Source organism: Opisthocomus hoazin, chromosome 27 (assembly GCF_030867145.1).
Source record: "Opisthocomus hoazin isolate bOpiHoa1 chromosome 27, bOpiHoa1.hap1, whole genome shotgun sequence".
NCBI classification, from domain to species: domain Eukaryota; kingdom Metazoa; phylum Chordata; class Aves; order Opisthocomiformes; family Opisthocomidae; genus Opisthocomus; species Opisthocomus hoazin.
In genome coordinates, this window is record NC_134440.1 from 9,463,271 (window position 1) to 9,490,038 (window position 26,768).

General features: G+C 59.5%; 2 protein-coding genes across 3 annotated transcripts; both read left to right on the forward strand.

The window, feature by feature from the left end:
- Positions 1-7,300: 7,300 nt before the first annotated feature.
- Positions 7,301-9,658, forward strand: PRAM1 (PML-RARA regulated adaptor molecule 1). 2 transcript variants are annotated; one of them, XM_075444429.1, is made up of 5 exons: positions 7,301-7,383; positions 7,666-7,828; positions 8,379-8,412; positions 9,000-9,034; positions 9,514-9,658. In XM_075444429.1, exons 1-5 carry the CDS (start codon positions 7,321-7,323, stop codon positions 9,516-9,518), a joined length of 300 nt encoding a protein of 99 aa, XP_075300544.1. In that variant the 5' UTR covers positions 7,301-7,320; the 3' UTR covers positions 9,519-9,658. The 2 variants fall into 2 exon arrangements, with proteins under 2 accessions (XP_075300544.1, XP_075300543.1); XM_075444428.1 differs by having other exon boundaries at positions 9,293-9,515.
- Positions 9,659-10,557: 899 nt separating this feature from the next.
- Positions 10,558-26,497, forward strand: LOC104333823 (excitatory amino acid transporter 5-like). Its single transcript, XM_075444112.1, has 11 exons — positions 10,558-10,734; positions 13,290-13,369; positions 15,871-16,083; positions 16,800-16,842; positions 17,611-17,833; positions 21,003-21,102; positions 21,288-21,521; positions 23,126-23,320; positions 24,015-24,149; positions 26,158-26,257; positions 26,360-26,497. Exons 1-11 carry the CDS (start codon positions 10,558-10,560, stop codon positions 26,495-26,497), a joined length of 1,638 nt encoding a protein of 545 aa, XP_075300227.1.
- Positions 26,498-26,768: the final 271 nt, after the last annotated feature.

Below are 26,768 nucleotides of genomic sequence, written 5' to 3' on the forward strand. Positions count from 1 at the left end.
AGCGACGGCCCAACGCGGGGCCCAACGCGGCATCACGCCGCGCAGATGCTTCCCCCGCTTCCCGGCGGAGCTCGGGTCTTCGACGGGGAGAAGGTCCCCCGGTTCTGGATATGCTGGGAAGACGTAGCCCCCTCCCCAGCCCGCCAGCACTCCTGCAGAGCTCGGCTGCGCGCGGCCGACCCCCACGAATCGCCACCACCCTCCCCATGTCTCCGAGGACCTGACCCGCAGCAGGTTCACGTCGGCCATCGTCAGACGAGAACGTAACCCACCCTCCCGCTCCTCGCAGCAGCGCGTCCCTCGCACCCCAGAGCCGCTCCCTCAACCCCAGGCTCTTTTCTAGACGACACCAGGGCTTGGTGGGCTTCAAGCTCCCCAACAGCAGCGGAGTCCAAGGTAGCGGTGCACCAAGAGCTGCTCCTCCTCCTCCTCCTCCTCCACCTCCTTCTCCCCGGGCTGGTTCACCGTCAGGCTACAGCGACTTCCTGGGGTTGCACACAGCTTCTTGCCAACCGTTAGGAAAGAACTTCTGGTTTCAGGGGAGGGCGACTCCGGAGAGGCTCACCTTGCACGGGTTCTCCTGCTCGGATGCCTCCGGTGGCCTCCAGAAAGGAGGTGAGCTCGCAGGGAAGCGTCGGCTGATGGAAAATGGTGAGTGAGGAGAGGACCCGGGCTGCGCTGGACGTGGGGACGGGGCGTGGGGAGCAGAGCCGTGTCTCCTGCTCGGGAAGGCTTTGGCGGCGTCCTTGTGAGTGGCTGGATCCTGCCGAGATCCTCGCTCCTCCTGGAAGCCAAAGTCCTCCCGTACCTGAGCTGGTCGGAGCTGCAAAGGTCTCTGACCAGTTCCTGGGCTCAGCGCGAGATTTGCTGGGTGAGGCTGGGCTGGATATAAAATCTGTGAAGGGAGATCTGCCGCTGAGCCCAGGAGAGCGCCCACCCCTGCAAAATGTGTTGGGAAAGCTGGAACGGAGCGTGGCGACAGCGGTGCTGCATCCCGCCGGCACACCCGAGGGCTCCGCGCCAGTCCCAGCTCACGGAACAGCTCCAGAAGTGATGGTTACGAACCTCTGAATCATTCGGGTGCCAAAAATCCCGGCAGCACGTTTGGGAATCTGGAAAAAGTTCCTTTTTTTTCACTAGTTTGGATGAAAGCTCCCCTGCCCGGCGTGCAGGAAACAGCGAACACGTGCTGCTTTACCGCAGGCTGCTCTCGGGGTGCCTCGTTTGCAGCGTTCACCAGGGAAATCGGGGCTGCGAGGGGAACGGGCACTGATCTCGGTACATACACATTTAGCAGTTATGTGTAAAACTATTGCGCTGCCTCCTCTGCGTACTAACCCTGCTGTTGTGAAAGCAAAAGAATTATGCAAGCACAAACCCAAACTGAAATCCCAGAGGGAGGAGAACTTCAAAATCAAAGCCGCCAGCTTGCCGAGAGCAGGCAGAGCAGCCAGCTCTGGCGCAAAGGGACGCGGTGGGCTGGGGAGAAGGGGATGGGAGAAAGATGGGGGAGGGCAAGATGATCCCTCCCTTCCCATAACGTCCATCTGGGAAGCTTAGGAAAAATGTAACCCCATCCCACCTGAGTTTTCTGCCACACCTCGACCCTGGCACTCGTCCTACAGAAGTCATCCAGCCCCCTCCTGGCAGCCTTCCTCTGGAGGCTGCAGAAAAAAGGAGCTTTGGGGCCATTCTGCTCTGCGCCGGGGCCGGCGCGTCCCAGTTCGCATGGTGCGAGCGGCACAGGAAACGCGCTGGTCAGAAAAGTAGGGCAGATCTGCTGCCTCTGGGGCTCTGCTTTCGCACGCAGCCCTTGGCGGGACGAGCTTCGGTACCACCGGCCTGGTTTTTCCCCCAGGGAGGGACGCTGAAGGCTCTGCGTGGTCTCCTCCACCAGCTCCGGGGTTCACCATGGGCTTCCTGGAAACAAGGACCAGGGCGAAGCAGGTTGCTCTCACCTGACCCCTGGGCAATTCTCAAATTCTACCTTCAGGAGCTTTCCCACTAGTAGGGTACAATCCCCCACCCCGTCCCTCTGTTTTGGTTGTCCCTGGTAGTGGACGAAGGGTTGATCAGACCAAAAACCTCCATGAAATGCCTCCTGGATGCCCTTGCGGTGGTGGGACCTGTTCCCGATCTGGTGCAGCCCAATGTTGTTTTCTCAGGCATGCTCCAGGAGCGCTTTGAGCCAAGAGCACGTTTCACGGAGGAGGCTTAGTGTCAGGCCACGCTGAAGAAATGCTGCGTTCCCCAGAGGGGTCTTGGACTCGTTCTCCTCCACGGTGTTTTAACTGGAGCTTTTCTTAATGGTCGCAGACACATCTGGAGGGGAAAGAGGCCATGGTGAGGCACCTACGGGCAAAGCTCCAAGGGAACAGGAAAGACCCTCCCGAAGCGGGTGGCTGGCTGGAGAGCCGCTCTGCAGCATCCCCTGCAGCGGAGCCGGGACAGACGCCTGCGCCGGGCTCCAAGGGCGAGCTGCCTCCCGAGCCCCTCCGGACCAGGAGGGTGGACTTCAGCAGGGCTTCTCCGTCTCACAGTAAAGGTCAGAGCAGGGGACGGCGTTCGCCTCCTCCTCCCGCCTCTGAGACCCCGGGATGGACGGTGCGACTGAAGAAGGGGACTGCTCAAGACACCAGTGTCCCCCCAGCCCCTCCAAAGCCAGGAGGAGGAGACACATTGAACAGGGAGGTGGGAGCCACCTCTGATCCCCCCCAGAGAAACCCAGCCCAGCAGACACGGCCACTTGCCAAAGAGAAGCGTGCTCCAGCGGTTCCTGCCAAGGGCGCAGTGGTTGCAGCCTCTTCGGACGCTGCGGGAGGCCCCCGCGGTGCGGGGCACCCAGCTCTGCCTCGGAGGAAGCCTTTGCCACACGTCAAGGCGCTGGGAGCGAGACCGGCCAAGCCCAGGCGCCCTCCTGTCGTGGATCTGGAGAAGTTTGGTGTGGCTGCATGTCCTGGGATGCCCGTCCGTCCTGCCATGGAGCCACCAAGGAGCGCTCAGCCAGGTACGGCCAGGCACCTGCACGTCCCCCGGAGAAGGATGCCACTGGTTCAGGAAGGAAAATCTCCCCAGTTAGAGTCTGGAGCTCCTGGAAGATGGAGATATTGGGGGGGCCGATGGAGAGGTGGGGGCTGGTAATGCCACAGGGGCTTTTGTAGGCACAGCATGCAAAAAGGAATGAGAGAGAAGGACAGCAGGCAAAGAAACAAAGGACCAAGTGCCCTGTCCCTGACTGGGGACAGGTATCGGGCTCTGGGGTGCTTGTAGGGAGTAGGGTTGGAGTAACACGAGGGTTGCTGACAAACTGGAGTGAGCCCAGTGCAGGGCATTAACATGGTTGGGGGCTGGAGCACGTGGGGAATGAGAGGATGAGACCCAGGCTTGTTTGGCCGGGAGCAGGGAGCGCCGAAGTGGAGATCCTCTCTGCCCAGCGCTACCTAACGGGAGGAGAAGATGGAGCCAGACTCTCCCTGGTACCCGGGAGCAGGACCAGAGGCAACGGGCATGAGCTGCAGCAGGGAAATTCCAGTTGGATATTAGGAGAAGATGTCCTGCGAGTGGTGCAGCCCTGCGGCAGGCACCGGAGAGATGGGTATCTCCATCCTTGGCCATCCATGTGTGCATGGCATCCGTGGGCAGCGGGTGAGGGAGGGGATTGTGCCCCTCTGCCCCGCTCTGCTGAGACCCCCCGGGAGTCCTGCGTCCAGCTCTGGAGCCCTCAGCACAGGACAGAGCTGGAGCTGCTGGAGCGGGGCCAGAGGAGGCCCCAGCAGTGATGCGAGGGCTGGAACCCCTCTGCTGGGAGGAGAGGCTGGGAGAGCTGGGGCTGCTCAGCCTGGGGAAGAGAAGGCTGCGGGGAGAGCTTAGAGCAGCTGCCAGGGCCTGGAGGGGCTGCGAGAGAGCTGGGGAGGGGCTTTGTGCAAGGGCCTGGGGGGACAGGACAAGGGGTGAGGGCTTTAGACTGGAAGAGGGGAGATGTAGATGAGATGGAAGGAAGGAATTCTTCACTCTGAAGGTGGTGAGGCCCTGGCCCAGGCTGCCCAGAGGAGTTGTGGATGCCCCATCCCTGAAAATGCTCAAGGTCAGGTTGGACGGGGCTGGGAGCAACCTGCTCAAGTTGCAGATGTCCCTGCTCACTGCAGGGGGCTGCACTGGATGCCCTTTAAAGGTCCCTTCCAACCCAAACCATTCTATGATTCTACGATCCTTGGAGATACTCAGTTGTCACCTGGATGAGGCCCTAAACCTGCTCGAGCTCAGAGGGCAGCCCTGCTCTGAGCAGGAGGTTGGATTGCTCTCCAGAGGTCCTTCACAACCAGTCCACCCCTGTCTGGCTATAAGAGCAGACAAGCCCGGTGAAAAGCAGAGCTGGTCTCCATCGCATGGACCAGAAGCACTTACACACCCTTTGGCCAGGGTCAGAAGTTCTCCGAAGCTGGCAGCACGTTGCCTGCAGCACCGTCTGCCTCCAAGCCTGAGGGAGCCCCGAGACGCCCCAGGCACAGCCGGAGCTGTGGCCACCAGGGCCGTGGTCCTGGCTTGGTGTGCCCTCCGTACCGGCTGTCTGTGGGATGCAGGGCTTGGTGCCTCTTGGACGTGGTGGTTCTCCGTTCGGCATGAGCCCTGCCTCGCTCCACGGTGCCCTTCCAGATGTGTTGTCGCCAACAGCTGCCGCTCTGCTAATCCACACTCTGGGTGATGAAACTTGTTTCAAATCCCATTTCTTCCTCAAGTTCTGTAAGTTCTTGTGCACCAAACCGTTCAACGGATGGTTCCTTACGAACCAGCTCATGCCATAGCCACGGGGTAGAGGGCAACTGTGAGAGCAGAGCATCTCTTTCCCTCCTTATGAGAACTGCAAAACCGAGCTGGTTTATGTTATTATTACAAGACATTATTACTGTTTTAGCACAGTTTCTGAGGCCCGGCCCTGCCCTTGTGCGAGCGATGCTCACGCGCTGAGACCCGGGCTGAGCGCCCCTGCCAGAGGAGGGAGCGATCTGCTCTCCGCGTGTCCTACAAACCGGCAGCTTTCAAGTATTTATTTGTCTCATCGGTACTGAGGCAAGTCTGAACATCTAGAATTACATCCCCACCCTGATTTGGTTGTTTTTGTTATTTTTTAGGGCAATCTTACATTTTTTAGGGCCTTGTATATGATGGCGCACTACTTAGTGCGATAACCCAGCAGAGTGGCGATGTTGTTCCGCAGATCTTCGTGCCAGCTGTTGGCTGGTCTGGTTGACCAGGCTGGTGACAGCTGTGAGGCTGGTGATAAAAATAATGGGATCTTAGCAGGGGTGCAGGTACGCCAGTGATCGCACGGGGTGCAGCAGCATGTTCTGGCTGATGATGTTCCTGAGCACCTGGAGATCATGGAATAGAATCATAGAATCATAGAATTGTTAAGGTTGGAAAAGACCTCCAAGATCACCCAGTCCAGCCGTCACCCCAACACCCCCAGGCCTGCTAAACCATGTTCCCATGTGCCACATCCACACGGTTTTTGAACCCCTCCAGGGATGGGGACTCCCCCACTGCCCTGGGCAGCCTGGTCCAAGACCTGACCACTCCTTCAGGAAAGAAATTTTTCCTGATATCCAATCTAAACCTCCCCTGATGCAGCTTGAGGCCATTAATATCCAGGACTTGCCCTGACTCTGGTCCAGATCTGGAGTTCAGAGTTTTCACCACGTTCAGAATACCCATTTTGGCCTCTTCCCCTTCCCTTTTGTCACTGGTCCAGGGGGAAAGTAACATTAGGGACATCAGAATGGGAAAATAAATATTAAAGCTCCCCAGTGAGCTGCCCAATGGGCTGTGCCCCAGTGTGCTGGGAGGAAAGAAAATCTGTAGAGGAGCCAAGGGGTAAAAACACCTCGCTGGATCCAGACGTGCAGTCAGTTTTATCTCCCTGCACCCCTGCATACTAAATCTAGCCCAGGGAGACTCTCACCCTCTGCGTGAGTGACAGAGTCAAGCATCAAATCTGAAATAACCCCTTGCTGCTCCCTCCTGTTCCTCTTTCTACGGCAGGTTACCTGAAACCAGGCTACGTCGCGCCAGCCCTGGCGCGGCTCCCACCGCAGGATGCTCCGAGCGGAACGGGGTAAGGACTGAGGCAGCGCTTTTATTCTGGGTGGCTTCCAGGCTGTCCTGACCCCGTGGGAAGGGCACGAGAGGGAACAGCAAGAGGGTCCCTGGGCTGTCCTGCCTGCTCCTGGAGCCCAGCGAGGGGCAGCACCCCGTGCAGGCAGCTCCGGCGGTGCAAAGCACCCTCCTCCACGGGCTGCATTACTGCACGGGCCCGGCTGCTGCCATCGCACCCCGCTGCCCGGCTCCCGCACCCCAGGCTGCCGTCCCGCGCTGCCGCAGAGCCGGGGCCAGCCCACGGGCAGCCCAGCCGCCTGCTGCCCACCTTCCTCCTGGCAGCCCCCGTCCGGCCCGCGGCCCCCAGCGCTGCAACAGGGCGTCCTCACCGCCGTCTGCCTCGTCACAGGGATGAAGAGGAGATATACGATGACGTGGAGCCCATTGGGCAGCTTGGGAGAGGCCAAGGCTTTCTGCCGCCCGCTGCGTCCCGGCCACCGGAGTATCCCCGCCCCGGAGGAGGTGGGTGCAGGAGGGGCTGGGGTGCTGGCTGGGGAGGGGATTGCTGCAGCTCAGAGAGCCTCGAGGCCCCGGCGAGCCACGGGCAGCAGCAAGGACGATGCTGAGCCCACCGTGCCCATGCCTGGGAGGGCGATGGGCTTCCCTGCTGCCGTGTAAACGGGCAGGGGAAATCCTGATCCCCTCCGCGCTCAGGGGGAAAGCTCAGGGCTTGGTCCCAGGAGGAGAAAGCTCCTGCTGCTGTTTGAGTCTGGCGTCCCGTCTCAACGGGTGTCTACAGCTTACAGCAGCCTCACGGCAGCACCTCTCCCGGGGTTTGGTTTTACAGGTGGAGACGCCGGTCGAGCCTCTAACAGAGTTGCCGTGCTGGCAGCGGCACAGAGGTAACAGGGGTCTTCACTCTTCCTAAGGGTCTCAAAACGGCCAGGGCTCACTGCTGCTTTGACAAAGCTGGTGGTTTAATGGTCTCTGCTGGGCTTGTGACAGAAATGTCCGTGGTGAAGAGCACAAGCAGGAGGTTTAAAGCTGGCTGAGAGCCCCAGCAGCCCTGGAGGGAGGCACCTTCGGGCGCCGGGGGAGAGCTGGCGCAGGCAAACACGCCGGGGCAGCAGCCGGGGAGGGAGGGAGCCGAGCGGGGGGTCACCTGAGCCTGCCCGGGACTCGCATCGCCTCTGCAGAGAAACCCAGGTCTCCCAGAGGGTGAAGCCAATGACACTGAAGGAATGCAAGAAGGAAGAGAAGGCAGACAGGGAGTTTCAGAAGAAATTCAAGGTGAGCGGCAACAAGCGATTGCTTATCCCTCTAAGCTCCCCTCCCTGCCCGGGCAGGGCACATGGCAATGGCAGAGAGGAGCTGTGCTCCGCAGAGAGCAGCCAGCACCCCGGTCACACCCGCCCTGCGCCCCGCCGCAGCACCCCCAGCTCGGACTGGTCCCACAGACCTTTTGGCTGCAGAGGGATCTGCTGTCTCCAAGCAGGGAGAGCGGCCGGGGCTGCCCGGCTCACGCTCCCCGGGGGCGGCTGCCAGGCTGCAGCGCTGCTGGTTGTGTTGCAGTTCGAAGGCAGCATCAGCGTCCTGACTCAGATGATGGTCGACCCCGCCGCGACGGAGAAGAGGGGCGGAGGGAAGAACCTGCCACTGAGACGAGGAGAAATTCTTGATGTCATTCAGTTTACAAATGAGGAGCAAATCCTCTGCCGGAACAGCCAGAGGAGGTGTAAGTCTGGAGGGGCTGGTGCTGTGCCCGCAGCACACAGAGCTTCGGGAAGAGGTTTCTTTGCGCACACCACCCCCCGTAGACAGCAGGAGACATCCCCTTGCTGTCACACAGACCTGACATGTACCCAGCATCTCAAATGCTCCACTTCTCTTTGCACAAACGTCCTGCTCTTCCACCCGCTCAGCACCAGCGCTTCTGCCGTTAGCTGGGCTTGTCGTCTCCCTCTGCTCAGAGCCTTCGCAGCTCCCGGAGCCTCCCGGCCGCCAGCCCGGCACACCAGGCTTTGCCATGGGCTCCACGAGCCACGTCTGCACCGAAGGGTGCTCCCCGAGGCGGAGCGACGGGGCCCAGGCTCTCCCCAGCCAGCCTGGCAGGCTCATTCCCTGCTTTGCCCCGAGCAGGTTGCTTCCCAGCGCCCGGCTGCTCCATGCCCCCAGCTCTCCCCGGGACGTGAGACGTTGCGAAGCCCTGCTTGTCCTGGGCTGAGACCTCGCCCGTGCCCTGGCTCCCGGCACAGCCTGACACGCTTTTCCTCGCTCTCTTGCAGACGGCTACGTGCCCCGCGCCGTGATGCTCCACCTGTGAGTATCTCTTCCCCAGTCCCTTCCTCCCCACTCCACGAGCTGTAGGAATCGCCCAGCAAGTGCCCGGCACCGACCCAGCGCTGGCCGTTGAGTGCCAACCCAAAACCCTCCAGCCCAGGCACCGACCCTCAGCACACCGCCGGCTAGTTACCCTGGGCTGGAACCTGCCGTTTCTGGTGTCAGGAGAGGTTCTGGCTCTGGGAGCAGCTTCCTGGGGTGCTGTGAGCCCTCCCCGAGCTGTGGTCCCTCGTGTGGGACCTGCCCAGACCCTGTTCAGATGCTGCTGGTGGGATGGTGCGAGGGGCCGGCGCTGTCCCTCTGCATGGCCAGGTCTGCAGCTCCCGGCAGCCTGGGACAGGGCCACCACCCACCCAGGGCAACGTGAGGGGGGCCAGAACCGTGCTCACCCACGCCAGAAGATCCCGTCTCTATGGGGAGTGCGTGAGGCGAATGGGGCTGCGTGGAGGAGACCAGAGCCCGTGGAGATGTTAGGAGAGACGGGACAGACACGGCAGCAGGAGTCGCGAGGCGGTGGGGACACGGGAGACCAGACCGCTCACAGCACCCCGTCTTCTTCCTCACAGGGACACTGACATCTACGACGACGTTGAGATCTATGGTAGGTGCAGAGGGCACTGCTGCCACGGCCCCTTTGCCAGGCGCCGGGTGCTGCTCCCTGGCACGGGCAGGCGGCAGCGATCCCCGTGCCAGCACCATGGCCTCCCTTCCTGTTTCCCCTCCCTTCCCTCTCTCCCCGCCCTCTCCATGATCCCTCTCCCTCACTCTGGGACATCCCTTCCTTTCTCCCAGTTCCCCACAAGTTCCTCGTGTTCCTCTGTTCCCAATTCAGACTTCTCTGCACCCTCTCCCTTCTCAGCTTGCTCCATCCCCTTGCTGCTAGCCCCAGGAACCCTTCGAGGTCCTTTGAGATGTCCCTGATCCCCCAACTTGGGACACCCTTTCCCGAGCAGTTGCTCACTCCCTGCACGCGAACTCCATCCCCTGGCCTGCAGACAGCTCTGAAGATGGAGCGGAGCAGAGACAACCGTCTTTCAGCTGTGCTGCTGAGCAAAGATGTGATCGAATTCTGCCTGGCAGGTTGAGGGACCCAGGCTACAGCCAAAGGCACAAGGCAGCGCCACAAGAGACCTCCCCAGGGGCCAGACCAGGAGGCAGCACTCTGCCCACAGCCCTGCTTCGGAAGGAGTTCTGCTTCCTCCGAGAGAGCCCGCGAAAGCCACCGCGTCCCTGCCGAGAGCGCGGCCGGGGCTGCGGCTTCGGGGACACCCTCAGGCCAAGCCTCCTCTGTGGCTTTGGCTCTGTAAAATACGGCAACGGTTTGAGAGGGTTGCGTGGTCTCATTTGGGAGCGCGGGGCGGTAAAATCTGGGCTGGAGAGGTTTTAATTTGGAGAGGTTTTAATATTTCCCCATCCCCAGAGCATCCTCAGCCTGGGAAGGGCCCTGTACCCCTACACCCGCCCACCCCGTCCCTCGGCTGCCTTCTGCACCGCTCCCCGCCCCGCGAGGCTCCTGGCCTGAGCCGGAGACACGGAAACACTCGAAACCACCGTGGGCAGCGATGATGATCGACCAGGCGCCCCGGCAGCATCCACGGCCGTGGGGCAGCCTCCGGCAGAGCTGGTGGGGCAGGGGGGGTGGGAGATATTCCTGTGGGCACATTCAGCATCGTCCGCTGGGCCTCGGGCTGACGGTCGGCGCAGATTGCCACGGGAAATTCTCCGATTAACTGGGAACCAGTCTTCCTTCGCAGGCTTTGCCCTCACGCAGCCCTTACGGACGTGAGACCCAGCTCCCTTTGGATCGGGAACCACGATGGGAAGGGCGCTCCGGGGCCGAACCCCCGCTCTCAGCCTGCAGCGGGCGGCCCCGATCCCGGGGGTGGAGGGTTAACCTGGGAGGGTTCAGCGCCGGCCCCAGCGCGATGCCAAGCCCAGATTAACCAGTTGAAGACGTCACTTTCCATTAGGGGAAAGGCTCCCACACAGCCCCGAAGCTTTTTGCCCCGGGGATCAGCCGCTGGTGCGCTTGGCTCCCGGCAAAGAGCCGGGGTCCGTGGGCGCAGCGGTGCCCGGGGCCATGAGCTGCTCCGAGAGGCATCGCCCCGGCTGCTGAGGGCGACCATGTGGGAGCGGGTGAGGAGAGCTTTGCTGAACTCGCTGTCCGCGACCTTCCCGCACGTCTGGAAGTGGGTCCGGGCTTTCTGGGGTAAAAATGGCCTCCTGACCCTGTCGATGCTGTCGGTTGCCACCGGCTGCCTCCTGGGGTTCCTGCTGCGGGCGCTGGAGCTGACGGAGCTGGTGAGCTGGGACGGGGCTGGGAGCGAGGGGGATGGAGCGGGGCGGTCGGGGCGAGCAGCGCTGGTGCCTGCCAGACATCACCACCACGGGCCCCAAGCGAGCACGGCCCCAAAAGCAAAGGCTCCTGCCCAAGAACACAATCCCAGAATGGCCGGGGTCGGCAGGGCCCTCTGTGGGTCCCCCACCCAACCCCCTGCCCAAGCAGGGTCACCCAGAGCAGCTGCACAGCACCGCGTCCAGGCGGGGCTGGAATATCTCCAGAGAAGGAGACTCCCCAGCCTCCCTGGGCAGCCTGGGCCAGGGCTCCGTCGCCCTCAGAGGGAAGAAGTTCTTCCTCGGGTTCAGCTGGAGCTTCCTCTGCTCCAGTTTGTGCCCACCTCTCAGCACTGGCTTCTCCTCACAGCCCTTTTTTTATTTTTTTTTTTGACCCCCAAAAAAGCCACCAAACGCCAAAGTTGCAGGACAGATCCTGTCTCCCTCCACAGGGAGTGGGGGGGCTCTGGGACGGAGCCAGTGGGGCTGCGGGAGCCCACGGGGGGGATGGGGACAGCAAGGGGGGCACCGGCTGCTGGATGCCCAGCAGTAGCCTCCCCCCAGCCCGGAGAGCAGCGCTGAGCTCCTCCTCTCGCCCTCCCAGCTGCACGGAGGCTCACCCAGAGCACGTTTCCACTCTCTGGAGAAGCCCCAACAAATAAGTGCGGGGTTGGGGGAGAGCCTGGGGGGCTTTCCGGGGGGGTCACCTCCCTCTGAGGGCCCCTGGGGACAAAAGCACTGGAGAAAATGCACCGAAAAGGTGCGTTCCCTCGGCGCTTTCTAGGAGCGCTGCGCCGTTAAATGTCACCACGCTAAATCCACGCGGCTTTAACGTCACCGGGCGTCTTGTGTGGGGCTCAGCCCTGATCTCCAGCCAGGCTGGCTGAGCCCGGGGAGGTGCTGATGGTGGGAGAGCTCGGCTGCCGCCGGCGCGTCCCCGTGTCACCCGCAGGGACTCCGCACAGTCCCGTCACTGCCATTACGCCCTTCAGCATCGCCGCCCGCAGCGGGGATGATCTCGTTACTTAATTGCAGCCGGGTGTAATCTCCCCGCGCCCTGGTGCACGCGCCTGCGGGAGCCCGGCAGCCTCCCCCCCCGGGCCTGAGGCCGGCAGAGCCTGGGGGCTCCGGCCCCTCGTCCTGCCGTGCACCGAGTTCATCCGTGCTCTGCCCCAGTGCCACCCTGCCCTGTCGCCGCAGCCCTGCGCGTGGTCCCTGGCAGCCACTCCTCCCCATTAAAGACTTTCATCCCCAAATCTGTGCCACGGACGAGGGGCTGGGGAAGCAGCCAGTCCCCACGTCCCTCCTGGCGATGGGAAAGTCTCACGAAGCTGAGAAACCCGCCAACAAACGAGACGCTGTTCAAATCCGCCGTCGCTCCTCGTGCCTGCCCAGCCCCCTCGCAGCCCCGCTCTGCCTCAGCTCCCGGGGGGAATCGGCCAAGTTCAGGCCACACGGGTGGGTCTGCGCAGGGATCGCAGCGTGGAGATCTTAAATGGCTTCCCTTGGCGTCCCTCAAAGGCCCGTGGTGTTGGTTCCTTTGGAGCAACCAAAAGCACCTGCCTGGCTTGGGGCCATCTCAGATCTGTCCCTGAAACCTCTACAGCGGGGCAGGGAGGGAGGGAGGGAAAGTGGATGGATGGATGGAGTGAGGGATGGATGGATGGATGGACGACAGATGGAAGGAATTCAGCAGCCAGAATGATGGTGGATGGAGAGATGGATGGAGGGATGGCAGATGGAGAGACAGATGGAGGAATGGCAGATGGAGCGATGGATGGTGGATGGAGAGATGGATGGAGCGATGGATGGTGGATGGAGAGATGGATGGCTGGGTGGTGGATGGAGGGATGCTGGCCAGGTGGCTGCTGGTCTCACAGACCTCACTCTTCCCTTGGCCATGGCTGTGGGATCTGGGCTTTGGGGGGTCTCTCTCCGGGCAGCCCTGCCCCACACCCACGTGAGGAGCGCAGGGGGTGGACAGAGGCCACGGCGTGCCAGCCTCCCTCGGTGCACGGCGAGGCTTCACCACGGATGGGTCAGACACCTCGGCTCCCCGAGCTCGCCTTGGCCATTTGCGGCCAGAAGGTGTTTCCACCCTGGGCTGCTGGCGTCGGGCTGCACTCGAGCTTCAGGGCACTTTGGCACGCGCAGCCGAGCCTCTGCTCCCCAACAAGGGCAACGACGTTCAGGAGGAGCCAGCGCTGGGGCCATGGGGCCAATTCCCTACAGGGCAATGGACCCGAGGATGTTTTTGGGAGGGGACCACCCCACACACCCCTCTCCGGTTCACAGTCGGGTTTCCCATGTGGCCAGCATCTCCCACCCCTGAGCTGGCTCCCAGTAAGGGACAGCCAGAGAAACAGCGTCCAAGTGCCACAAGCAATGGCTGCCGGCTCAGAACGAAGCTGAGCCAGGTCTGCTTGGGAAAACGGCAAATTTATCAGGTTTGAGCCCTTAATCCACGATCAGCGCCCACTTCTCAGCTCTCACCTGACACCACGGCTCTGCTCTATGCACAGGAGAGGCAGTATTTTTCCTTTCCTGGAGAGCTCCTGATGAGGATGCTGAAGATGCTGATCCTGCCCTTGATCACCTCCAGGTAAGACATCATCTTCTGCTTCTACAGTACCATCCTTCCATCACATTGAGGAGGTCTCTCTGTGATCCCCTATCGAGGAGATCGCCCAAAGCTGCCCAGGGTGAGAACAACCCCAGCCCCACGTGGCCAGCAACCAAGCAGGATCCCCTGACTTGGTGTCCATCAAACCCCATGACTCCCCAGCAACGGTCTGGGACAAATCGTCCCCTGGATGTGGCAGACACCCACACCCAGGTCAGATGATCAGACACCTGCATTGGGTGGGGTTTTCCCCCTCTCTGGGCCCAGCCAGCCGGGGATGCCGGGATCATCTGTGCGCAGCTGATGATGGGCAGCTGTCTAAACTCCAAGCAGATTTCCTTATCTAGAGGGTTCTGAGAAAGTTCAGGTAGAAACCACAAGCACCTCTCAGCGTTGTGTCTACATTTGCAAATCCCACTTTTATCCAGATCCACAAATCAGAAATTGAGCCAACAGAGTCACACTCAAGTCTAAGTAAGGTCTTGAACAGCTTACATGGATTCTCATATTTTAAACAGTTGCTGACACAAGCTCATCAGAAATACTCAAGCAATTAGCTCTTCATTCACAGAACCACAGAATCACAGAATAGTAGGGGTTGGAAGGGCCCTCTGTGGGTCATCTAGTCCAACCCTCCTGCTGAAGCACGGTCACCTACAGCAGGCTGCACAGGACCTTGTCCAGGCGGGTCTGGAATATCTCCAGAGAAGGAGACTCCACAGCCTCCCTGGGCAGCCTGGGCCAGGGCTCCGGCACCCTCAGAGGGAAGAAGTTCTTCCTCGGGTTCAGCTGGAGCTTCCTCTGCTCCAGTTTGTGCCCGTTGCCCCTTGTCCTGTCGCTGGGCACCACTGAACAGAGTCTGGCCCCGTCCTCCTGACCCCCACCCTGCAGATATTTATAAGCATTTATTAGGTCCCCTCGCAGCCTTCTCTTCTCCAGGCTGAACAAGCCCAGCTCCCTCAGCCTCTCCTCCTAGGAAAGATGCTCCAGTCCCCTCCTCATCCTCGCAGCCCTGCGCTGGACTCTCTCCAGTAGCTCTTCATCTTTCTTGAACTGGGGAGCCCAGAACTGGACACAGTACTCCAGATGAGGCCTCACCAGGGCAGTGTAGAGGGGAAGGAGACCCTCCCTCGTCCTGCTGCCCACACTCTTCTTGATGCACCCCAGAACAGGTCACTTCTCTGTTTCAGAGTTTGTTTGCTGTCCCATTTGCCTTTGGTCTATTTTGGGGAGTGGTGTGGTCTCTATCCTGGCCACGCTTGTTTTTTTCGGTATCAGCCCCCGCAGAGCTGCTTTCTTTCCCCCTCCAGTGTTTCAGACCCCCCTTTCCCCGATGCACTGCCTGGGCTCTCCTTCGCTCGCGGGGTGCTCTCAGCCCTCCTCGCAGCTCAGTGATGCAGGGCTCCCAGGACCCTTCTTGCACGTCGAATTGAACAAGGCTTCTTTCTTACTTGATTACTGATCGATGGTCAAGCAGCGTCTGCTCTCCGGGCACCGTCCCAGCGGGGAGCGGGTGTGCTCTGGGGATGGATTTGTCCAGGTTGGGGCTCAGCTCTGGAGCTCCCCAGGCCTCACGCTGGGAAGCGTCACCCACCTCCGCGCTGCTTTTGTGGCCTCTCTTGAGCTTCCCAGGGCGTCTCTCCTCCCAGGCACGTGGCTGCTGAGGGGATCTGCGGGCCGGCCACCACCTCAACCACCCGTCCCTTATGTGTCCCCGAGGGTGGCATTCACCCCCGCTGCCTCTGTCTCCATCACGTCCCACGCCGGGGTCATCGGGCCGCTGCTGCCCGCCACCGCCTTGGCCGGGGACCCAGGGCCACGCAAACCCACGGCCAGGAGCTCGGTGGGGTCTGCGTGCAGACGGGGCAGCTGCAGCCCCCAAACGCTCCCGTCCGCCCCCAGGCAGCTCTCCCTGACGGCGCAGCCCGCAATACCCTCTCTATTTTTAGTCCAGTTTTGTTTAAAAGTAGCTTACGGGCTACTTCTTAGGAAAGCTTACGTGTGCGTGAAGCCTGACGCTCCCCCAGGGACCGCCCCCACCAGGATTTTACAAACCTCGCGAACGCCTTTCTTCGCTGCTCACAGTGACGCAGCAGCACAGGGCGTCGGAGATACAGAACCATATCACCAACAAAAAAAAGAGAGAAAAAGAAAGAGCAGCATTAATTACTCACCATCAAACACACTATTTACTTCTTATCCCTTGGACAAAAAAGAAAACATGTCCACACCTTGCAAAGGGACTCGGGGAGGTGTCTTCTGCCCTTGGCAGCTCAGCCTGGGTTGCCACAAGCCTGTCCTGGGTGCGGGATCCTGCGGGCACGGGCACACAAATGTGCAAGAGCCTGGTGTTGCCCCTAAGCATTGGTTAACAAGAAAAAAAATCTATGGAGACTTCTCCCACCTTGGAGATTTTGCCCATCAGATGCATCTCGGGCAGTTTCGGGAGCAGCCACTCACCGCAGTCTCTTCTGCTGCAGCCTCATGTCCGGGCTGGCCACCATGGACTCCAAGGCCTGCGGGAAGATGGGGGTGATCACCATCACCTACTACCTCTGGACGACCTTCATGGCAGTGACCGTTGGCATCATCCTGGTGGTCAGCATCCACCCCGGCGCGGCTGCCCAGAAGGACGACTACTCGGTGGGGAAAGTGGTGCTCAGCTCCGCCGACGCGCTGCTGGATTTAATCAGGTACGGCCCCGAATTTCGGGAGGAGCCAAGCTCACGGCGGCATTTCGCAGAGAAGTTCTTGCCACCAGGCACTGAGTTCCCGGGAGTTATTCAGCTCTCAAGGGAAATGGAGAACCACTGGCCACGCTGAGCAGGCACCAGCACCTCGGAGCCCAGCGCCGTGGGGTTCCCTTCTCCCCACCGCTGTCCCTCTGCCCACCTGCCCCCCGGTGCTCTCCTCCCAGAGGGGTGCAGCTGCAGGGAAGAGCAGATTTCAATTCTCTGCCAGGCTCGGTGGTTCTCCGTCTGCAGCCCCGGCCGTGACATCCCAAACCCCGCAGCTCCTCGGGCTCTGCCAAACCGAGCAGGAGTTGGCCCAGGGCTGGGTTAGAGCAGGGGACGAGGGTTAATTGGGGAGGGGGTGCAGCACGGACCCCGGGGCTGGGGGAGAATCTCCGCTTCCGGAGCAGCTGATCGCCCGGACAAGGCTCTGCGCATCCTGCTCCGGCTCTGGAGACGGCCGGCGTCTGTCCCAGCCTCCGGCTCTCTGCGAGTCCGCTCTGCTCGCGGCTCAGTCCTGCTCCCCGCTCTCCTCCCCGCTGCCTCCGCCCTGGCACAGCAGGCACCAGGCTGGTGCTGGCGGTCGTGGTCCCCCCATGCTGGCCCGAGTTGCTTCCCAGGCTGTTCCCCGGGCTCTCGCCACGCGCTGTAACCCCTGCGCCATTGCTCTCTTACAGAAACATGTTTCCTTCCAATCTCATCGAAGCTTCGTTCCAGCAGGTGAGTTCACCCGGCCCCTCTGTGCGGGGACAGGGACGGTGCTCAGCTCCGCACCCGCTGCTCTCCCCGTCCGGGGGCTCTTCCCACCCCCAGCCCCTTCCCTCTGCCTCCCTCCCCGCTCCCGGCAGCTTCCAGCTCACCCCAGGGTGGGCACCCAGGGTGGGAGGGTGCTGGTGGGGGCACGGAGCCGCAGGGACACCCCCGCCTGCCCTCGAGCGCTGCCGCACAGCCGCAGCATGACGTCTCCTCGCCGGGACCCCGCTGCTGCGCGGGGGCTCGGCCGTCCCTGGGGTCGGGAGCGGAGGCAGAGGGGCGAGCGTGGGGACGGAAAGGCCGAGGTGGATGGAGAGCCCAAGGAGGGGCCAGGTAGGATGGAGGGGAGAAGGGAAAACGAGCAAACTCGTGGCATGGGGAAAGCACCCACAAAGCCCCCAGAAGGAGAGGGGTGGGGGGTGAAGAGGTCTCCCTGAGGGGACCCCAAAGTTTACCCAGCACTGCACCAGCATCCTGCAGGGACCCCCCTCACCCATGCGTCTGCCCAGGGACGCGCAGCCCGAGGCCGGCTGCGCCGAGGGCTGCAGGGAACAGCCGCAGCTCCCCTGGCCGGTTTCCTGCTCCTCCTCTTCTCACCAGCCTTCTACTGCGCGAAAAACAAACTTTGGACCCCCAGGGCCACCCGGCCCAGTGATGGCTTTGCCTCTGTGTGCAGGGCAGGATGGAGCCCACTGCCAGCAGGACACTAACCTCACCGCTTCGCTCTTGTTCCAGTATCGAACTGTCCTCGTCCCGGTGGTGAAGTCTCCCGGCTTTCCGAAGATCCCAGGGAAATCTCTCAGTTTTATTTACTTTGCACCCGACGCTGACAACCCTGAAATCCATCGCCCGGTGTTCCTCGAGCTGACGCCGTCACCTGAGATGACCTACAGGACCCTGCCTGGGACCAGCAACGAGATGAACGTCTTGGGAATCGTCATCTTCTCGGCAACGATAGGTACCTGCTCGGCAGAGAGCTGGGCTCGGCGCTGCCCCGACCCAGCTCGCACGGCTGCACCCCGGGGGGGCAACGGCTGCGGCCGCTGCGCTGCGAACTGAGGTTCAGATGCTCGGGGGGATGAGGTTGTCTTGACTCTTCCTGCTCAGGGCCCTGGGGAACCAACACCTTCGTCAGTGCCGTCCCTAACGGCGCTCAAAAACGGGGTCAGGCACCGACGAGGCTGTTTCCTCCCCAGATTTCCCACACGAGCCTTCACAGCCCAAGCGCGGGCCCTGAGGGTTTCCAAACCGTCACGTAGGCTGCAGGGGCCGTTTTACGGTGTCCGCTGAAGCGAGCCGTGACTTCTGCAGAGGCTGCCTGGGACACAGCTCGTTACAAACGGTCTGAACCCTTCGCGCTGGCACTGTTCAGACCCCTGAGCAGGCAGCAGCTGGAAGCTGGGGCAGGCTCAGCGCCTGCCACAAATGTATGGAAATTTGTGACTCTGCACGGCAAGCGAGCTCCCTGCGCTAACAGCCCGCAGGCGCGTGCGGACAAGGCGCCCGGCAGCAGCTTCAGGGAGAAGCAGCAGCGGTGGGATGGAGAGAACACGGGCAAGGGACAGGGCGTAAGCAGGTGTATGTACAGGGGAGAAAGTCACGGGAAGGAGGAACTTGGAGCCGACCCAGAGCCTAAGCCAGCAGGAGAGTCTCCTTCTCTGGAGATATTCAAGACCCGCCTTGACAAGGTCCTGTGCAGCCTGCTGTAGGTGACCCTGCTTCAGCAGGAGGGTTGGACTAGATGACCCACAGAGGTCCCTTCCAACCCCTACTATTCTGTGATTCTGTGACCCCGGGTGCAAAGCTGAGTGAGAAAGGGAAGAGGCAAACCAGGAGGGAAAAGAGTAGGAGGCGATGAGCATGGGGACAGGATTACACGCAGATGAAGAGGTGAGGGCAAGGGGCTTGAACTTCGTGTATCAGGAACCAGAAAGCCAATTAGAGGATCTGCGGGGTGGAGGCAGCGCGGCCAGCACAGCCCAGCTGCCAGGGCCTGGGGAGAGCGGCCAGGTCCACGGGCTGCGATACAGCAAGTGCCTGGAGGTGACGGCCACAGCGAGACCTGGCAGAGACAGACCCACCCAGAGACCCTGACAGACAGATGTCCAATGGCAGACTCCTGTCCCCACACCCAACACCCTCCGCGGACCACAAACACTTCATGAACGTGCCCTGCTCCTGCTCGCAGGACACGTGCCCTCCTCCAGCCCGGCCAAACCAGCGAGGAAAAGCCGCTTTTCTCTCCCAAGATTACCACCCCGCGCCCTGCCAGCGTGGGAGTGAGGATCAGCACCGAGTGAGGACACGGCGGGAGATCCCTGAGCCAGCCCCGGCCACCCACCCGCCCTCCCCGCGTTCTGCACGGGATGGGTTAGAGCTCCAGGAAGCCACAGGCCAGCAGAGCACCAGGGACCAGCAGCTTGGAAAAGGGCATTTTGGCAGCCGCAGGAAGCTTTGCCTGCGAGGAGAGGTTGAATTAACGGCGTTTGCCCAGCAGAAAACAGGAGAGGGACAGGGAAGGCCAGGCAGCACAGCTCCGTGCCGTGGGAAACAGAGATCCCAGGCAAGGTGGACGCTGGCCGAGCTCTCAGCAAAGGGTATTTGTGTCCAAGGCCAAAATCAGAATCAGTTGGTGGGACTGAGACCACGGTGTCCACGCAGCGCCCGCTGGCCACCCGGCGTGGCTTTGCTGCGGGTGGTAACCCCACGCAGCTTCCAGCACCAGCCACCTCTTCGCCGGCACTGAGTGTCTCCAGTCGTCTCTGCTGCTTCTGAGATCCAGCAAAGGGCAGAGATTTCAAGTTTCTTGCAGCAGGCTGTCCGGCTGCTAGGGCGATCTTCTCCAGATCAGCTGTCTGTGGGACCTGAAGAGAAACAGATTTCTTTCAAACTTGCTGTTACGGCCACCCAATACTGGATGAAGATCCACCGAGATGATATTTAAGTACATCAAAGCCTTGTCTCATATCTGAAAATCCTGGCGAAGATGACCCTATCACACCTCTCTTCCGAGCAAACTGAGATCCAGCTACCTGCCAAGGGTCTCCAGGAGCCCTCAGCCCTGAAGACTGCAGGGGGATGAGAGGAGCAAGACAAGATCCTGACTATATTCTTATTTTCCAAGCTAAAGCAGACACTTCTATAGTGCTTCAGAAGTAATTTTAGCTAACGAGACCGCACAGAAAGCAGACGCACCAGGCTGGAAACCACACGGGCAAACACTCCAAGCCTCATTTCCCTTTTGCTCAGTGGGTACCTGGGAAACCTCCTCGCCAGCTGAAGCGATGGGATTTAGCACTGGCCAATTCTGTGCTGGCAAAGCACCGTAACCCCTCCAACCATTCACCTGTTCCTGCTCTCATATTACTTCAACAGAAAACTAGACAGGAATCAGGTTAACACAACAACATCAAAAGAAGAAACAGAATTAAGACAGGAGGCTTAGTGCCTGTATCTCAGCAACTCCGCTGGATCCTTCCCGATGTGCTGCTGCATGGCCACGTGTGTCACCACCATGGCACGGTCTGCGAGGCACCGGCAAAGCCGTCTGCCCGGCAGCCAGCACCGCCCGGCCCAGAGGCAGGCGAGAATGCCGGCGCCGCGGGGACCCGGCACAGCCCAGCGCGTCTGCAGAGGCTCATCTGAGCAGCAGACCTGGCGCACGGGTCTACTCCAGAGCAAGGGCAGGGATGCAGCAAACGGTCACCTCCTCAGCTATCTGTAACGCCACCAAGCTTTATCCTTGAAAATAAAATAAATCCATTTTTCTTTCCAGAGTGACGTTGTTCTGGTATTAACAATAGCACCAAGACAGCTTACCCACCTCGAGAAGGGACTCGTCCAGTCCTGAGCAGCAGTGAAGAGTTTATCAGCTGTCCGTGCAAGGAACAGTCCAGATCCCGGGTTTGGGTTTGGCGGGGTTCTCAGAGGTGGCTGGATGTATTTTGCTTGGAGCAGAGAACCACCGTGACCCATGAAGGCAGAGAGAAATCCACATTCAGTCTGACCTGCTGCGAGTTTGCCCAGCAAAACCCACTCGGTGCCCACCAGAGCCCCGAGACGTTGGCAGGACACGTGCTGCTCCCGCGGCACCACGGAGTAACGCCCAGCCCTCTGCTTGGTTGCAGGACTCCTCCTGGGAAAAATGGGCGAGCGAGGAACTCCGCTGGTGAACGTCTGCCAGTGTCTGAACGAAGCAGTCATGAAGATCGTCTCGATGGCAGTCTGGTAAATGTTTTGATTGATTCAGTTCTCTTCTCACCTGCTATCTACTGGTCACGCCGGTCACACATCCACAAGCTCCTGTTGTGAGCACTGGTACCACACGGTACCAAATACTGTAATAACTGTTGTGTAGTGGTTCAATGCTTGCTGCATCCTCATAAATACCTTTTTATGCTTATTCTTGGCAGGTACTTCCCCTTTGGCATTGTATTTCTCATCGCTGGAAAGATCCTGGAGATGGAAGACCCATCAGTCATAGGGCAGAAGCTGGGGCTATACGCCATCACAGTAGTGTCAGGGCTAGTCATCCACGGACTCGTTCTGCTACCTCTGCTTTTTGTGCTCATCACCAAGAAAAACCCCTTCGCTTTCATCCAGGGGATCCTGCAGGCCTTGCTGATAGCCTTGGCTACCTCTTCCAGGTATGAAACCGCGGCTGAAAGACGCTGAGCACCCCTCTGGCTTAGCCGCGACAGACGCGGCCGTGCGTACGGCCAGGCGACCTGCGGGAGAACAGGGACAATTCGGGCAGGGAAGAATCAGGCTCCAGCACTGCTTGGGATGCGGTCGCTTCCAGTTCCAGCAGCTAGCGGGATGCTTGGCATGGCCCTGGTCCTCGGAGCCGGCCAGCTCGCGTCGCTCCTCCGCTCGCCCTCTCCTGGGGTCTTCCCAGAGCAAAGCAGCAACACGGGCGCGTGCATGTCCTTAATTGCTGCAGACAGTTTTCTTTCAAAGAATTCAAAACCAGACTGTTGTAGGTGCTTTATAAAACAGCCTGGGGTTATGATCCTGGGTTTTAACTGAAAAGATCAAAAGCTCTTCTGAACACTTCACTGAAAATCTTAAATCAGTTCCTGTGTATCCCAAGCTCCTCCACACAAAAGCATTGTCTACTTTGGTAAAATTTTATAATTTTAGATTGTTTTTCAATAGGAATAAAATAGATAAAAATATACTTTATAACAATGAAGAAACTTCACATTAGAAACTACCATCCTTTCTGGAAGACACACAAATTCAAGCATTCCTTAGGAACTGTCTGACCAGGCAAAGGGCTTTGCTGGCCTCCACCTAGGATGGCACCTCCCCCCCGCAGCACCCACCCACACAGGTCTCTTCTGCTGCGCTCCACCACCCGCTGTCCTCTGGAGCGGGTCCCCAGCTCTGCCTCCACCAGGCTGCCTCCCCTCTCTGCCCGCTCCCGCCAGCCGGGCTGCCGCTCCGCAGAGGGCAGAGCCCGCTCCGTGCCAGGGGCCGGGGCACCGCGCTGCGCAGCCAGCCCCTCCGGCACAGCAGCCCCCAGCTCCAAGAGCCGACCGCAATCCTGCTGACTTCTTAGGGAGAATTTCTTTCCTGCAAGAGTGGGCAGGTGTTGGACCAGGCTGCCCAGGGCAGTGGAGTCCCCATTTCTGGAGGGGTTCAAACACCGTGTGGATGTGGCACTTGGGGATGTGGTTTAGCAGGCATGGGGGTGTTGGGGTGATGGTTGGACTTGATGATCTTGGAGGTCTTTTCCAACCTTCAGGATTCTATGATTTTCCGTGCTCGTTTCCTTTCTTCCATCAGTCTTCGTCCTGCACGTCCTTCTCCCGACTCCCACGTGACAGCTCACGTCGTCATGCTGGGCAGAAAAAACAGGGCAAGGTCAGGGGGTGCAGGAGCCGAGGTGGCTGCTCCCCGCAAGCGCGGGGAACAAGGGGGTCTGCAAGGACCCCCAGCAGTGCTCCAGGTGCTGCAGGATTGACGTGGGGGCCAGGGAAGTACCACAGGCCGGTAACCGCCGCACAGAGCTGCTCACGGAGAGCGGCTCATCCTGCAGCCGCAGCTGACCGACCGCTTGGCGAGATACGCGCGCTCCCCAGGCAGGGCACGCTGAGGAAACTTCAGCTGCCACAGTAATTTGTAGAACATTGCTGCTGCACTTACCTCCAGGAGGACTCGTATTTCTCTACCATCATGTTAATCCCTATTGATAAAGCTCAACGCAGACGACAGAGAGAATTACTGATCACTGCTTGCTCTGCAGCTCAGCCACCCTGCCCATCACCCTGAAGTGCCTCCTGGAAAACAACGGCATCGACAGACGCGTGGCACGCTTCGTCCTCCCCGTCGGGGCCACCATCAACATGGATGGCACGGCGCTCTACGAAGCGGTCGCTGCTATCTTTATCGCCCAGGTCAACGAATACGACTTGGATTTGGGACAAATTATAACGATAAGGTAAATGTTTCTTTGCAGCAGCTGAATTATTTCTCTCTATTCGTATTTAGAGACGACAATAGATATATTTTATTATAACGACCTCTCACGCTCTTCGTGCTTGGCAGAGGTCCTGCTACAGCGGCGTGAGCTTTGCTGGGCAGCTGCGGAGCAGGCCAGGGTGCAGCAGGCACCAGCCCCCCGTGCCAGGGAGGGCTCGGGCTCTGCACCCACAGAACTGGCCGCAGAATCACGGACTCTGCCTGCAGGCAGAAGCCGGCCTGCGAACTAACAGCACGGCTAGAGCCCAGCACCTGCGGCTGCAGAGGGACGATCTCAGCACAGCAAGGCTGGCATAGGTGTGATTTACTCCCCTTCAGCAATGGAATACCCTCATTTTATACGCGGGGAAATACAGCACCTACCTCGATAAAAATAAGTAAGCACAGGTGCAAATCTTTCGCAGTTTTATGCAGGGGCTGCCTACCCTGGGACACAGAGGGTCTTGCGTGAGCACACAGCCAGCCGGACCTGCTGCAAGCCCCCCGCCACGCGGTGCCCGGGCAGAGGCTCAGGCCAGCACCGGGGAGCATGAGGTGGAGGCAGCCAGGTCCGATCCAGTGCTCCCACAAGGGAATAACTCACTTTGCCAGGTAAACATGCTTCCTTTTTTTTTTTCACCCACAATAATTACGCAGCCGCCTTCTCTCCGCAGCATCACAGCAACAGCAGCAAGCATCGGGGCAGCCGGGATCCCCCAGTCCGGCCTCGTCACCATGGTCATCGTGCTGACTTCTGTTGGGCTGCCGACTGACGATATCACACTCATCATCGCCGTCGACTGGGCTCTGTAAGTATGCTCCAGAGGCAACGTGACGGGCGGGTGCTAAGAGCCAATTCGCAGCGACGTGTCCGAAGCAGCTCTCAGGGAGGCAGGCAGAGCGTAAGGGATCACAGAACAAGGCTGGAGCAGAGCGTGAGACTCTTCATTTCCGATTATTTTACTGAAATAGCCCATGATAACCATCAGCAAACAGTCCACTAAAGGAGCGTTTGACTTGAGGTGTTTCGGTTCCGCGGTGCCCGTCGCTGTCTAGGGCCTCATTCAGGACTGTACGTGGAAGAAGCGGTGCTGGTCTTCAGCCGCTCTCTCAAGTGAGGTCCCCAGTTTGAGATACCAGCTTGTCCTCATCCTTTAGCTAAATTCCTGTCTGACTCTGTAACACGTCTTTGTTGGAGGTCTCAAATAAGTAACAATACCTATCTTTCTAAAACACATATAATTTATATTTTTAAGAGATCAAAAGAATGCTACTTTCCTCTGTACTGAGAGGTAGGAAAGGAGGAAAGCAGGCGTGTAGGCTTGTCTTCACAAGGCGCTACCGCGTACGGCTGCTAGTTCAAGCATTCCCTAGAAACACCCCAAGTCCCAGTCCTCTCCAAGCTGCCCACTCTGTGACCCACAGAAGATGGGCAGCACAAGAGTCAAAGCGAAGCGGTGGATGGTAAAGTACCTGTTTTGGTGGAATATTATCCCTGGAAGAGGAACAAGCTTGGAAAAGCAGGGTGAAGGGTATCTGGCTTCACACAAGGAGAAATTAAAATTAGCCAGAAAGATGCTAAGAACAAGAAGAGAGTGATAAAAGGGGTGGAAACATGCGATTCTTTAGGAAAAAAGCACAGTCTCTGGGAGTGGGGGGGAATCAGAGAAACCAACAATAAACCATAAACCACTGGTAATGATTTACAGGGTGTGCTCGTCCAGTTTGCTGTTTCTATTGCTGAAACACGGGCATTTTCACAATTAAAAAGCAGAAAGGAGAGAGAAGTAGATGTCACATCCAGCTAGGAGGCAAAGCACGAGCCGGTTGCACACCAAACCACAGCAGAAAACGAGACAGTCGGCTCTGGAACCGAGGTAGCGAAACCCCCTCTTGCATCTAATAAGCAACTTCTCTCACAAACCCGTGTCACCAGAACCACAGCATCACCGGAGTTGCTACAAGTAAGCATGGCATTTGTAAGGACGGCAGCAACACGAAGGCCGTCCCCCTCCCAGCCAGACCGTCTTCATCTTGACAGATGCGGCCCAGCTTGATCTTGAGACAAAAACTGATGCTCGATTACTTTCGTCACAGACAAACAGCAGCCCAAGTCACACAGTCTGTGGAACGTCCCGTTTTAAAGTACTAAGATTAAAATGCAGCAAATTAACCAGGTGAAAAAACCAGGCAGAGCAGACGCTGACTTCCACAGAACTGACACAGGGGTTGTGGTCCGCCCTTCGCAGCCACCCTGGACAGGGAGGGAGCAGCACCGAGGATCCTGGCTGCTCTTCTCTTTCTTTCACATCAATGGAGATTGACTTCTCAGGTTAAACTTGTAAAATGGGAACACAACACAAGTTCAGTCTCCGGCCACGGCTGGGCACCCAGCACTCCCCCAACCCAGCACCTTGCCCCGATGCGAGAGCTGCCGGGGCTGGACAGCCCAGGTTTTCTCCCCAGAACTCCGGGGTGTTAGGACTCCCCGAGGCAGCTCTCACCCCCACACTGAGCGAAGACGCTGCTGCTGCCTCCGGGGGGGAGCAGCGCGGCCAGCTCTGCGCGCTAGGAAGACCACGGCGATGAGATGGAAGCAGCCTCGTCGCCTTCACGGCTCTGGGCTCCCAGAGACCTCCCATGGGCCGTTTTCCCCTCTGTATTTGCAAGAACAATACCGCACTTCTCACCTTGCCGTTAGCAAAGCCAGCGGTAGCGACATTCACGATGGAGGGGGACACATTGCAAAGCCATAAACAACTCTGGGCACGTTGGCTGTGGCCACCAACTGCATCCTCATGGCTCTCTCTCATCTAGGGACCGCTTTCGAACTATGACCAACGTCCTGGGCGACGCTCTGGCTGCTGGCATCATAGCACACGTCTGCGAGACGGACTTTGCCCCGAAGCCCCCCACGGTAGGTACAGCTTGTCTGGGAGAGCAGGGGAACGCAGGAGAGGGAATGACTGCACAGACACAGCGCGTGCGCTCACCCAAGAAATTATTTTCCTTTTTGCAGGAAGATCCAGCAAGCAGCACAGACAAGTTTCCTTCTGTAGAGACTTCGCATCTGCATCCCAAAGAGAACGTGATCGAAATGATTGAAGAAACTCTGTTTGACCAGACCGGAGTCCATTACAACATCTGCCAGGTGTAGACCACAGCACTCCTGCGCCCAGGAATGGCATCTGGGTGCTGAACGCTGACCTCGCGACGGCGTAGGTGGATGCTCTGCAAGATAAACGCCTTACCTGGCACCAGTGGAAGAACCCTCTCCCTCCTCCGCTGACTGTGGGGCTCTGGCTGTGTGGGGAAGGAGCCCGCTCCTCCCCGCAGCCACGGACACAGCCGCAGCCCGCTGCCTCGACGCTTCTGCAGCAGCTGGGACCTGAAGGTTTCACGACTCTTATTTTTCAAGCCCAGTTCTT